This window comes from Callospermophilus lateralis, chromosome 8 (assembly GCF_048772815.1).
Source record: "Callospermophilus lateralis isolate mCalLat2 chromosome 8, mCalLat2.hap1, whole genome shotgun sequence".
NCBI lineage: Eukaryota > Metazoa > Chordata > Mammalia > Rodentia > Sciuridae > Callospermophilus > Callospermophilus lateralis.
In genome coordinates this window covers 104,562,471-104,577,987 of record NC_135312.1, presented here as the reverse complement: position 1 = coordinate 104,577,987, position 15,517 = coordinate 104,562,471, and the positions used below count along the sequence as shown (strand labels likewise).

The window sequence follows — 15,517 nt, the reverse complement described above, 5'->3', positions numbered from 1 at the left end:
ATTAAATAGAGATGTAGATTTTACTCATTTAATAAAATTCAGTCTAGACACTAAAATCTATTCAGAAACCAATGTCAGTATTTTTTTTCAGTTAAATTTCATGTAATTAAAATTTTAAAATATGTAAAAAATATGGATTTGGACAGTGTTTCAAAATAAGAGCATGTGCAAGTCTCAGAGGTAAACCAGATAGAGGCAGAATTGAATGTTTCCACACATTTCAATATTTATGTACATGAAGAAAAGAGATCAGTTTTCATAGGCATGCTTTTTACCTTAATATAATTTTAGGTCACTGGATGATTACGGTGGGATTGTTGTCATAAGCAAAAATAGAAATAGACACACAATGCAGGAAATTGTAAGATTAAAAATACCCTCTGGATAAATTTTTGACTATGTAATACCTGGATTCTGATATATGAGATTATCAATTACTCAGGAAGTCCAGAGAATTAGTAGTTGAAAATGGGTAATAACATCACACAAAGACACAATTCACATTTCATTAGTTTCTAAGAAATATAACATTTAATTTTTAGAAATTTATCATCAATACATTAACTATTGTTTTCATGGCTCAAACAGCTTTTTAAAGTTTTTTTCAATGTTGATATTTTAAAATGCATTTTCTAGTAAGATATCATTTCAAGATGATTCCCAAACTGAAGAAAAATGTAGAGCTTTTCTCAGTAGATCTAAGCAAGAAGTCCAGATGCAACCATTGTATTACATTGTAAAATACAACATGTTTCTAGATAGTTATTGGAAAAAATAATTTACAGTACTTTAGAGGATACAATTTACATATCCAAAAGCAATAAAGTATAAAAATAGAGCTACACTAAACTTATTTATATGATACTAAGTTACAAATATAATTTAAAATTAACCTGACACACTGGGATCTTTCATGAGAAGGAAGATGTGTACAGTATGTTCAAATATATATATATATATATAATTTAAATGTAGATTATACAACATACCTTGTAGTAGAAATTCCCTTCTAAAATATAAAAGTAGTGTTTTGAGAATAAATATGTATGTTAATTTAACATGTAAAATAACAAGCTGTACTTCAGTTTGCTGAAAATGAACATATATAGTTTGGTAATTCCTACAAGGGAAGTTTAACATAATTCATTTGAATAAAATAGAATCTCACAAAATTTTTTTTCTTAAATGCATTACTTTTTTATTCTTCAGTAATGTAGATACACATAGATGTTGAAACTCAGAAAACTAATAGATTAGGAGTTAATGAGGTATAGATAAATTTCTAGGCGGCAGCTATTTAGACTGGTTAAAATAAGTGAGGCATTTTCACCTATCTAGAAATGGTCACAGTATAACTGCCCTTTCACCAATCCAGGTGCACACCTAAGCTCAGTAACTACTGCATAATTATTATATTTTAATATTTTTAGAACTCTGAGAAAAAATAAATACTCCTTTCTTTTCCAAAAACTTGGAAGGAAAACGTAGCAATTGAATTCCATTCAAGAGGGAGTTTAATTGGGAATCTGATTCCTTTGAGAAGGGAAGGAAACAAGGAAGCCCACAATGCAGATTAAAGATGAGCATGTGCATGGAGAGGCCTGAAGGATAAACCTCCAAAGTCTGTGAAGTCCCATCATTAGGATAAGCTAGAGCACAAATTGATGGAATCATTTTGTAAAAAAAATATGAGTAATTAATAATATAAATGAGTGAACTTTAAAATTAACAAAGTAAAAATGTCTTTTTATGACTTTACTAGAGTATACTATTTCATAGTAAGAGTTATTACTAACTTTTGATATATAATTAAATATTTTCAAGCATTAAAATAAAAATGAAATGACAGTGACTAAATAATGAGTTCTCCATGAGTTGTATTTTTTAAAATTCCGTAAATGTAACAGAATACAACCTCATAGGGACAATGCTTGATGGGGTAATTTCATTAGAACAACACAGGGAATAAACAGAAAATAATGTAAAAGTGGTCTAGGGTAACATGTAAAGGAAAAAATAAATCTTAATAAAGAATTGCCTTTGGACCTGGAAAATTCCTAATAGCTCAAATGACTTTAAAATCACATTGAAGACTTAGAATTATCATTTATTTTCATGTTTATATTCTAAATAGCATGTCATCTTTTTTCTTTGTTTTATGAATTTATATAATTATTATTTAAAAGTAGTCATTCCTTACCTTTGATTCTTGAACTTTCTTGACTTTTTTCCTGCTGGAATTAAAACAGAAGTAGTTAAAACTCTTTAAGTAAGTATGTAGTCAAAAGTTTGATATAAAATATCATTGTTAAAATTAATTAAATGTTTATTTACACATACCCAGGAAATACTATAATACAATTCTCACTTTAAAATTTACTTACTTAAAATCTTTTATTGCATTAATGATAATTCTTGATGGATATAAATTTTCTAAGAAACCTATATGTTACATAAATATGAATTTATCAATAAATTACATATATATATATGCTTTAAATCATACCATTTAATTTCAACAGATAATGAATAATGTCTTCAGAATTTGCTTTCAACTGCTCTATATTGATCATTAATTGTTGGTAAAAGTAACAGTTTAATGGCAAACATATTGGCAAATTCCACTAAAATGACAAAAAGTACAATTTTACTGTCTTTTCTTCAATTTAACTTAGAATTGGACCCTGTCTCAGTTATTTAAGGTTAAATTGACAACAATTCTATTATTTATTCAAAGGCTGCTCCAGTCAGACCTGTCTCTCAATTTGACATATTCCTTATTAGTTACCAGGCAACCCCAAAAGAATTAGCTTGCTTTCAAGTTTAAAGTAGATATTATGCACTTTGTAACTTCTCAATTAAGATTCAAGAACAGTTTACTCTGTTTAAAAGTTTCAGGACCTCACACTGAAAATAATTTCAAATATACTTCAAAAAAGAAATTGAAATTACATATATACTGAACTACAGAGTTGCATAAATGCCAATGAATTTTGGTAACAGGAGAGAGAGAGAGAGAGAGAGAGAGAGAGAGAGAGAGAGAGGAAGCATTTTATCACAAACAATTCCAGATTCAGAGCTTGAGAGTAAAAATGCATATTGGAAAATATATATTTATTGAACCAGTTAACCCAGTGCTATGATTCTCTTAGACTTTGAGACTTTGTCTTCTAATTCTCTCATACTAACATATTTAATATCTGTGTTTATATTCTGTCTATTCTTTAGCAATTAATTGATTTTTCTAGTTCTGATTTATTTTTAATTCAGTGTCTGTTGGTCACTTAAACTAAAATTTAAATACAAAGTATTTTTAAATACATTATTAATTAATCAGTATAGGATTAGCAGTCTTAAATTCTCCACAGGGACATTTGTTAATGAATTTTTCTTCCTTTCTCTCTCCCTCTTTCTCTCTCTCTTTCTCGCTCTCACTCTGACATTCATTTATTCATTTGGTCTTTCATTCATCCACTCTCAATAAATATATAAAGATTGCTTTCTAAATATACTAAGCCATATTCTGGGTAATTAAGATTTTAAGAGATGAACAAAACACAAAAAAAATCAATTAGAATGTCGTGGAACATACTGCATAGATGGTGTAACTTCTATTCAGAAAGAGATATGCCACAGAAGGTGACAGTGTTGGCATGGAGTGACTGCAATTAAATAAATAGCTGCAAAGATAAATTGATTTTTGAATAAAATTCAAAGAGATATGAGCCTAAGATATATGCATATATATGGTGAAAACATTCTAAGAGAGAAAATTACAACAGATCAACACCAAGACACATTATAGTAAAAATGCTTAGCATACAGAATAAGGGTAGAATTATAAAAGCTGCAAGAAAGAGGAATCAGATCACATATTGGGGGAGACCAATTCGTATCTCAGCAACCCAGATCCTCAAAGCCTGGAGATCATGGAACAACATATACCAACCTCTGGAAAAAAATGGATGCCAACCAAGAATCTTATATCCAGCAAAAATAAGCTTTATATTTGATGATGAAATAAAAACCTTCCATGATAAACAAAAGTTAAAAGAATTTACAATTTAGAAAGTCTGCACTACAGAACATGCTCAGCAAAATATTCCAAGAGGAAATGCAGAACAATAATAAAATTCAGCAGAGGGAGGGATTACACAAAAGGGAAATCTAATCAGAGGAGAAACCAAGTCACATTAAATAGTTAAATACCAAAGATAAACAAAATGGTTGGGAACACAAATCATGTCCCAGTAATAATCCTGAATATTAATGGCCTAAACTCACCAATCAACAGACATAAACTAGCAGATTGGATAAAAAAAAAAATGTGCTGACTCCAAGATATTCATCTCATAGAAAAAGACATCCACAAACTGAAGTGAAGGGTTGGAAAAAATAATACCGCTCACACAGACTGTGAAAGCAAGCAGGGGTTTCCATCCTCATATCAAATAAAGCAGACTCCAAACTAAAGTCAATCAAAAAGGACAAAGAAGAACACTACATACTGCTCAAGGGACACATACACCAACAACACTTTACACTTTTAAATATATATATGCCCTAAACAACAAAGCAACTACATTCATCACACAAATTCTTCTCAAATTCAAGAGTCAGATAGACCACAACACAATAATTTTGGTTGATTTTAACACACCTCTTTCATCAGTAGATAGATCTTCCAAACAAAAGTTGAACAAAGAAACTATAGAACTCAATAATACAATCAATAACTTAGACTTGACTGACATATATAGAATATTTCATCCATCAATGAGAGAATACATCTTAGCAGCACATGGATATGGATCCTTCTCTAAAATAGACCACATATTATGCCACAAAGCAACTCTTAGCAAATATAAAAAAGTATAACCACTACTCTCATACTATCAGATCATAATGGAATTAAATTAGAAATCAATCATAAAATATGAAATAAAATCCACTTCAACACCTGTAGACTGAATAATATGCTACTGAATGAACAATGGGTTACAGAAGACATCAGATTGAAAAGTTTTTAGAAGTGAATGAGGACACAGATACAACATATTGAAATCTCTGGGACACTATGATAGGAAAGTTCATTGCATGGAGTTCTTTCCTTAAAAGAAGAAAAAGTAAACAAATAAATGTTTTAACACTACATCTCAAAGCCCTAGAAAAAGAAGAACAAATCAACACCAAAAGCAGGAGAAGACAGGAAATAATTAAAATCAGAGCTGAAATCAATGAAATTGAAACCACAGAAACAATTGAAAAAAATTGACAGAACAAAAGTTGGTTCTTTGAAAAATAAATAAAATTGACAGACCCTTAGCAATGCTAACAAAGAGAAGGAGAGAGAAAAAATGAATCACTAACATACTGATTAAAAAGAAATATTACAACAGACACTACAGAAATACAGAAGATAATTAGATATTATTTTGAAAACTTGTACTCCAATAAAATAGAAAATACCAAAGGAGACAAATTTCTATAGTCATATAATTTGCCCAAATGAATCAAGATGATATACACAATTGAAACAAATCAATTTGAAGTGATGAAATAGCAGAGGCCATCAAAACCCTACCAACTGAGAAAAGCCCAGGACCAGGTAAATACACAGTTGAGTTCTACAAGATTTTTAAAGAAGAACTAATACCAATACTCTCCAATTTATTTCAGGAAATAGAAAAAGAGGCAGCACTGCCAAACTCATTCTATGAGGCCAATATCACTCTGATTCCAAAACCAGGCAAAGACACATTAAAAGAAACAAACATACATACAAACAACAACAAAAACTTCAGACCAATATCTCTAATGAATATAGATGCAAACATTCTCACATTCTCAATAAAATTCTGGCAAATCAAATACAAAAATATATCAAAAATATGGTGCACCACTAAGTGGGATTCATCCCAGGGATGAAAGTTTGGTTCAACATATGGAAATCAATGATTGTAACTCATCATATCAACAGACTTAAAGGTAAGAATCATATGATCATCTAAATAGATTCAGAAAAAAAAACATTTGACAAAATACAACACCACTTTATGTTAAAAACACTAGAAAAACTAGGGATAACAAAAGCATATCTCAATATCATAAAAGCTATCTATGCTAAACCCAAGGCCAACATCATTCTAAACAGAGAAAAATTGAAGGCATTTCCTCTAAAAACTGGAAGAAGACAGGGACGCCCTCTTTCACCGCTTCTGTTTAACATAGTTCTTGAAACACTGGCTAGAGCAATTAGATAGATGAAAGAGTTTAAAGGCATACACATAGGAAAAGAAGAACTCAAATCGGCACTATTTGCTGATGATATAATTCTATACATAGAAGACCCTAAAAGTTCCACCACAAAACTTCTAGAACTAGTAAATGAATTCAGCAAAATAGCAGGATATAAAATCAACACCCATTAATCAAAGGCATTTCTGTATATCAGTGACAAATCCTCTGAGAGGGAAATGAGAAAAACTACCCTATTTTCAATAGCCTCAAAAACAAAACAAAACAAAACAAACAAACAAACAAAAATACTCAAAAACTTGAGAATCAACTTAATGAAAGAGGTGAAAGATCTATATAATGAAAATTACACAACCCTAAAAAAAGAAATCAAAGAAGACCTTAGAAGATGGAAAGATCTACCTCGCTCTTGGACAGGCAGAATTAATATTATTAAAATGAACATACTTCCAAAAGCACTATAGAGATTTAATGCAATTCCATCAAAATTCCAATTACATTCCTCATAGAAATAAAATAACCAATCATGAAATTCGTCTGGAAAAATAGGAGACCCACAATAGCTAAAGCAATCCTTAGCAGGAAGAGTGAAGCAGGTAGAATCACTATACTAGACCTCAAACTATACTACAGAGCAACATTAACAAAAACAACATGGTATTGGCACCAAAACAGACTGGTAAACCAATGGTACAGAAGAGAGGACACAGAGATTAACCCACAAAACTACAATTATCTTATATTAGACAAAGGCACCAACAACATGCATTGGAGAAAAGATAGCCTCTTCAACAGATGGTGCTGGGAAAACTGGAAATCCATATGCAACAAAATGAAATTAAACCCCTGTCTCTCACTATGCACAAAACTTGACTCAAAATGTATCAAGAACTTATGAATACAACCAGAAACCCTGTGTCTAATAGAAGAAAAATTATGCCCTAATCTCCATCATGTGGGATTAGGCCTGAACTTTCTTAATAAGACTCCTGTGGCACAAGAATTAAAATCAAGAATCAGTAAAATGAATGGACTCAAACTAAAAAGTTTCTTCTCAGCAAAAGAAACAATCTGTGAAGTGAATAGAGAGCCTACATCTTGGGAGCAAATCTTTACCCCTCACACATCAGATAGAGCACTAATCTCTAGGGTATGTAAAGAACTCAAAAAGCTAAGCATCAAAAAACAAACAAACAAACAAACAAACAACAACAACAACAACAAAAAAAACCCAAATAACCCATTGATTATACATGGGCCAAGGACCTTAACAGACACATCTCAGAAGAGGATATACAGTCAATCAACAAATATATGAAAAAATGTTCAACATCACTAGCGATTAGAGAAATGCAAATCAAAACCTCTCTAAGATTTCATCTTATGCAAGACAAAATGGCAGCAATTATGAAGACAAACAACAATAACTGTTGGCAAGGATGTGGGGAAAAAAGGTACACTGATATACTGCTGATGGCACTGCAAATTGGTGCAGCTAGTATGGAAAGCAATGTGGAGATTTCTTGGAAATTTGGGAATGGAACCACCATTTGATTCAGTTATCCCACTCCTCGGTCTATACCCAAAGAACTTAAAAACAGCATACTACAGGGACACAGCCACATCAATGTTTATAGCAACACAATTCACAATAGCTAAACTGTGGAACCAACCTAGATGCCCTTCAATAGATGAATGGATAAAAAAAAATGTGGCATATATACACAATGGAAAATTACTCAGCAATAAAAGAGAATAAAATCATAGCATTTCCAGGTAAATTGATGAAGTTAGAGAAAATAAAACTAAGTGAAGTTAGCCAATCCAAAAATACCAAATGCCAAATGTTTTCTTTGATATAAGGAGGCTGATTCATAGTGGGATAAGGAAAGGGAGCATGGGAGGAATAGATGAACTCTAGATAGGGCAGAGAGTTGGAAGGGGAAGGGAGGTGGCATGGGGTTATTAATGATGATGGAATGTTATGGTCATTATTTTCCAAAGTACAGGTATGAAGACACGAATTGGTGTGACCATACTTTGTATATAACCAGAGATATGAAAAATTGTGTTCTATATGTATAATAAGAATTGTAATGCGTTCTTCTGTCATATATAAATAAAAAAAGAAGGGAGATTATTATTGTGTCTAGAACTCATGAGCAATATTTCAATCAGACAAGTAAATTTTGAAATAACCAACACATGTGTCAAATCCTCAAAGAACATCTAGTAGAAGTGTATGATATACAACAACCAAAAAAAAAAAAAAAGGAAAAGGAAAAGGACACAGAAACTGCATGACAAAAATAATTATAGGAAATAAAAACTAGAGCTGCGGGGACTCCAAAGTATTATATTATTTCACCTAAATTTTTCAATAGTACAGAATTCTTGTCAGAGGTCAACAATCTTGTGTCTAACAATATGATCATAGGTTTATTGTGTTGGATGGAGTCATTGCATTAAGAAATTTTGGTGTTCTTTTGTGTTTACAAATAAATTTCAAGCTATTTAGGGAAAGAGAGGAAGATTAAGAAAAGTATGAAGCAGTAAAAAAATGAATATAAAAAACACAGCTAGAAAAAGATAGCCTTGAGATAGTATGTAAAGTCAAGTTCATAAAGATATTGTGTTTGTTTAGCTCATTTGGGCTTTTTGTTGTTGTTGTTTCACCAAATATGTATGGGTCATTTTCTAAATATGCTAGAAATTTATATCAGTGGACTTTCCATCATTTGATGGGATTTCAGAACATTTAAATGTTGATGAATACATATTAGAAATAGAGAGGATTAAGATAAAGAGAAGAGATAATGTAATGGATTTTATAAGGTTATTGAAAAGGTGGACATGATATACAAAAAGAGAAATTTCATAGGATAACCAGTTCTTTTAACAGTACAGTTGGGCATAGAAAGGTAACAACACAAAGTGTATATAAATCTGATACAATTAAGCATGTTCAATCTGTTATGATTTATAAGTAGGTGGAATCTCACATAATAAATCTTGATATTGTGAAGTCTTTTGCAGCAAGTTGTGCCATAATAAGTTTATAAAAATGATACTAACATTAGTTTAGCTATAGATAAGTAATCTGAAATTCACTGATATTATAATTTATTGTAAATGTTAAAACCCATTTCTGTACAATTGTATGTAATTATAAATTACTAATATAAACATGCTTAAATACTCCATAAATAAGAAATGTTTACAAAGCATGAATTCAGGGAAGAGAACTTAGCCATTGATTTAGTGTACTGGGAAGAATGGTAACAGACTTGACAAGTGAGGAGGGACTTAAACATAAACTACTCCATTCACTGCAGCCTTGCATAGATCCCTTTAGTGGACACTTATTTAAGATTTTCAAGTATTAACTATTTCTACTTGCTTTGCTTTGATCACTAAAATAATGCATTATTCAACTAACAATGTATATTTTCCATTGTTTTATTTTACTAACTAATACTTCATTTTTAAAATGTTCATTTTGAAAATGAGGACAGGTTATGTAGAAAGTTGTGACTATTTAATTATGTGAGAGTCATAAAAAATCAGAAAGATTTGTATCTTGTCCACATGATACATTTGAAAAACATTTTACAATAGGAAAACTTACGTCTTCTCTAATAGAAGAACATCAATATTTCATGATATAACTCAATTTTAATATTATTTCCAAAGATTTTATGATATCATAATCATGTCTTAAAATAAGAAATATATTTTGGCCATGTATCAAAACTAAATAATAGCAACCATTCTTGTTTTACTTTGTACTACAATATTTCTTGGAAAACTTCCAAAATACTACATATTAATTATATTAATAGACTTCATGAAATACAGCCCCATGGTTAAAGAGGACTAATAGACTTTGCAGACAGTATGATAAAGACTAGCAAAGGTAATTTGGGCAGAAGTTGGATTCAGAAAAGATAAAGGAGTATATAAAATGGTCTCTTTATTTTAAAAAATTATATAGTAATTTAACGTAACTAAGTGTAAAACCAAGTACAGTTGGGATGCACAGTAATTTTATTTTTTAATTTTTTTTTTTTTGAGAGAGAGAGAGAGAGAGAGAGAGAGAGAGAATTTTAATATTTCTTTTTTTTTCTTTTTTTAGTTTTCGGCGGACACAACATCTTTGTTTGTATGTGGTGCTGAGGATCAAACCCGGGCCGAACACATGCTAGGCGAGCTCCCTACCGCTTGAGCCACATCCCCTGCACAGTAATTTTATAAATAAGGGGAAGCACTCCTAAAACATCTCAGTAAACTAGAGTGTAGACAAATAAGGACAATACAGAAGTTGCTAGTACTGAGCATTTTGGAGTAGGTAGCATCATTAAAACTTTTATCCCAAATTCGAATTTATGGCATGACAATTATTAACAGAGCAGGCTGTCTACCTTACTTAAATTTCTTCTCATAACTCTTTCCTTTGATGTAATTATTATTTCCCAGACATATGCCATCAACTCAAAGTGGTAAAAATCAGTGCTAATTAGCAGTAGAATACTCAATTTCATCTATATTTGTTCTCCTGTGCTAAATGGAGAAAATATAAAATATTGAAGAGTTTTTAAAGTATTTATTAGAGGTATTAAGTAATATGGATTTTACATTCATGAAAGTTGGGAATAGGAGACTGACTGAGTAGAATCACCTTATTATAATCTCATAACAAATGTCTTCCATGCCATTCTGACCCATAAATACCAGTGAATATGTGAGTACCCCCCAGCCCCCACCCACACATTTTCTCAGAAAATCTATTTTCCTGGTGGCAATTTCATTATAGAAATGCCTGCAAAATGAAAGTTATAGGCAAACACTTGCAGTGTATCCAGCCTACTCAATCTTGGTGACATAGATATATTGTCAATAAATGGTATTGCTGAATTTTCAGTTTTATTTAGTTTAATCACAGGTTTCTCATATTTTATTTAAAATACTTGTATTGGAATTTGAGTCATGTTCCCGATCCAGTGTTACCTTCTCAATAAGGACCCTCCTGGATATTATATTTCAAATATACCTTTATTACTATTTGATTTTCTTTAAGATTTGTCCATTCTTCACAGAAGTTACTACTTCCTGTAATAATATATATTTAGGTATGCATTGTCTGTTTTGTTAATTGAAGTGGATACTCCATGAGCAATAGAAATTTACAGTCTTTATCCAAATAGCCTCAGTGTCCAGAAAGAACATCTGCCAGAGTGGGCACTTTTCCTGACAGTCTCTGAACTCTAGAATATAGTCTAGTGGAAGGAGATTCAAAATATTTACAATAATATGTGACTTTTAATAGTAAAATAATGGATTGAATCTAGAATATACAGTCAGGAGAGAAAACCAGTCTTTTTTAACTGGGGCAGATGAAGGGAATTGGTGAGGTAAGGGAGAAACTGAGAAATCTACAAGAGAAGATGTGATTGGTAAGAGAAAAATATTTTATCTCCACAGAAAAGGGAAGAAACACATTCTATACAGAGGAAAAAACATTATAAAGTTATAGATCCAGGTTACTAGTGCAGAATAGGAAATAGTAGTTATTAAATAGGGTTTCAAAACTAGTGTGTTTCAATGATTCATAAAGAAATAATTTTTATACTTACAAGGAAGATTACTAGATTTATTAATTATCTAATACTCAGCAGACATAAAAGTAATAAGAATATTTGCTACAATTTGTATGTTTGTGCATATGTATGTGTGTGTGTGCATTCATTCAAATTAAAACTTGAAAAAGAAAGTCAGATTTTGAAGATCAAAAGCACATTGTCAAAAATCTTGGGCTGTTGTTCAAAAAACAAAGTATAACTAAATTTATCCACCGAATATCTTTAATACTCAATAATAATTGTATTGTGGTTGTATTACATATATTCTTAGTTTAAATATTAATTTTAGAAGTCCTCTGAGATAGAAATTTATGTTCATGTAAATTTAGAATAAAATAAATATTCATTATAAGAAATAAATAATCATTCTTATTTAAATTAAATGTAAACATCAGAAATTTGTATTTTATTATAAATATCATGAATGTTCAATAAATAAATGAGACATATGCATAAACAATCAGTACATGTGTCAAATGCAATAAAAAAGGATTTGTTCAAAGTATCACTAAGGACATTTTTCCTTGATGGACTCATGAAAGTAATGAATACTCTGGGTCTTCAAGGGGTAAGCAGCATTTAACTTTGAGTTGAAATATGAGTAAATATAATATTAATATATACTGATAAAATAATTTTCTTCTATTTCCTAAAGAAAATGTATGCCCAGTTAAGTAGTATAGCTGAAACTACTTACTAAAAATCCACAGAAATAAACCTGTCAAATATTACAATAGTTTAACAATGAAGTGTGAAAAATAATGATGATTTTTCAACACAAATCACTAATAAAGGGATTTTTAATAAATGAAAATATAAGTCACTAATATTTAATGATTTTATTATGGAAATTAGTGAGGTTGCATGATTTGAGTGAAGACGTTTATATTATATTTCCTTCTAAACCTTATTTATCCATTACTAGATTTACATTTGTAACTTATTGTCTCCTAAAGGGTCTATGGATAATAGTTTTATGGCCATATAATGATTTATATTTGATTTTATAGTGATTTGAAGTAGAATGTGTCTTATCTAGTAATATAATTTACAGAGGCTATCAATAAATCACCATCAAAAAGACATGCACTCTGTAATGTAGAAAAGAGATTTATTGCCAGATATCTCAATTAATCCCCAACTAATATAAAATACTCTGTTCTCAGGCAACCAAGGGTCTTAATGGGAAAGATCAACCCAATGGAAATCAATATAATAGGGTCTAAGTACAAATATCCCCATTGCCCATTTCAGAAGGCAGAGGAATAGATTTTATATCTCTAATAAAATAAAGACTTGTAGAATAATGAAGGCAATAATAAGACACATCATCTTACAAAGCAGAAGGCAATTTTTAAATTTTTATTAAAGAGAGAGAGAGAATATTTTAATATTTATTTTTAGTTTTCGGTGGACACAACATCTTTATTTTATTTTTATGTGGTGCTGAGGATCGAACCCAGCACCCTGAGCATGCCAGGCGAGCACACTACCACTTGAGCCACATCCCCAGCCCAATTTTTAAATTCTTTACATACATTAGCTCATTTTAGGTGCCCAAATATCATGCTGTAGTTTTCCCAACTTAAATCCTTACAACTCAATGTACAGGGAAATTTAAGGGAACCATGACTGCAGCATATACAGTAGCACTTTCCAGAAAATATGATTTCATGATATCAGAACAAAATGTGAGTTTAACTACCATTTAAAAATCATGAACTCTGTATCTGGGATCTTCTTAAAATAAGGAGAGAAATGTTTGACAGGATTTCCAATTCTATTTTGGCAGGTAGGTAGAAATGGCTATCATAAAATCAGTCTAATTTTAACAGAAAGGCGAATGAGACCTAGATCATTATACTTATAATTGTTCATGTTAAAGCTTCTGTCTCAAAAATATATAATCAACTTGAAGGACTAAAATATGTGAAAGATTTATTGAAAAGGAAAATCGCAGAATAAATTATATGCATGACACTCAATAACATCTTAGAGACAAAGATACAATTATGGTTGTCAAGTATTCATCTGAATTCTCCTCCCCTGTCATTATTAATTTCTTCCTCTTTAGGAAAATGCAGACAGATTTACTTTACAAGTACATTTAATATCCATGAGATATTTCCCCAAAGTTTTAACTGGTTTTAAGTATTTAAAATCACCAAGAAAATAAATAAACATAAATAATAGTAATGAATAATGGAAAGATATTTCAGCTATTAATTTATGGTAACATTATAAACTAGATATTCTTAAATGCCATCTTCTAAGATTTGTGGTTTCCATAATTAAAAGAGATAGCTGAAAGTAAAAGTCTTTTACTGATGCTGAAACTGTAGAAATGTGTTTCACTTAGTATATCCTATGGAAAGGGAGGAAAAGGTATTGAAACTGTGCAAAATGAAGATTTGGGAAAAAAATGTCTTATAACACTAAACCATTGAATTGGTCTGAGAAAAAAGACTGAACTTAATTCACTTAACTATTTTTTTAAACCTACAAAAAGCAAGGTAGAAACATGCAACTGTAGTACTACCATAAAAATTGTCATAAATCCATGGGAAGATCAAAGGCTTTTGTAATTGGTATGGGTAACCAATGATAAATCATTGGACATTAGAATGAGAGAACACTTTTAATATTTATTCTTAACTCTATATCTATTCAACTCCAAATAACTTATTAATTCCCCTTCCATTTGTGGTATGGTTTGTGTATGAATAATAATCATAAAAATCTCATGTACTAATGTAGGAATGGTCACAGCTGAAATGATTAGATTTTAAGAGCTATCACATAAAAATAAATTAATCCACTTGTTGGTTTAATAATTTGAAAGGTCTACTGTACAGGATGGTAACAGTAGAAAGATATGATTTGGAAATAATATATGTATCTGTGACTTCTTTTTCTGCTTACTATCTGTTATGAGTTGATTAACTTTCCTCCACCACCACTTCTGATATGATTTTCTGTCTTACCACAAGCTCAATGCAGGGAGCTGGCTCAACATGGATCAAATTGAAACTGAAAAGGCCCAATAAACTTTATTTCCTCTAAATTGTCATTGTCAGATATTTTGGTCATAGTAATGGAAAACTGACTGTCATCATTGGCAATGTAACACATCATGTTTTGTACAGAAACTACGAAGCCTAATGTCAGTAGGATAATTTCAATGAAAACCAAACCCCCAGGTAGGATAAATTGGCAAATTTTATTTACTTGTTGTATTCCTACACTTACCTACTAATTATTTAAAGCAATTACGATTTTTAAATAAGCATAATGAGTATACTCAAGACATTCTGACAACATGAAATTAGAATAGTAAAAATAAAGTCTAAGTAAATATCAGGTATTAAAAGTGTACTATTTAAAATATTAAATAAGGAAAATTAGTTTAATAATAAGAAATTTTCAAATTAGCCATGATTAATGAATAACATACTAAAGAAAGGCATAACATAATTAAAATGCTATGTTTTTAAAAGAAATCAAATATAAACTTTACAGAACAAAGAAGCTCATGAAAGAGTTTCATCAAGTGGAGTTCTAGCTAAGTGAATTTTTGATGAACCCGAATCTCAAATCAGTTGACTCTTCCTTTCCCTTAA

At 30.5% G+C, this 15,517-nt stretch overlaps 1 protein-coding gene across 3 annotated transcripts in view; it reads right to left on the bottom strand.

Annotated features, from left to right (window-relative positions):
- Fstl5 (follistatin like 5) overlaps positions 1-15,517 on the bottom strand; it is a 722,640-nt gene that overhangs the window by 645,176 nt on the left and 61,947 nt on the right. For 2 of the 3 annotated variants that reach the window (XM_076864751.2, XM_076864749.2), the window contains exon 2: positions 2,201-2,231. In XM_076864751.2, coding sequence (XP_076720866.1) covers positions 2,201-2,231 — 31 coding nt within the window. Of the gene's footprint in view, positions 1-2,200; positions 2,235-15,517 lie in introns of all 3 variants that reach the window. The other variant, XM_076864750.2, reaches the window with a different exon arrangement.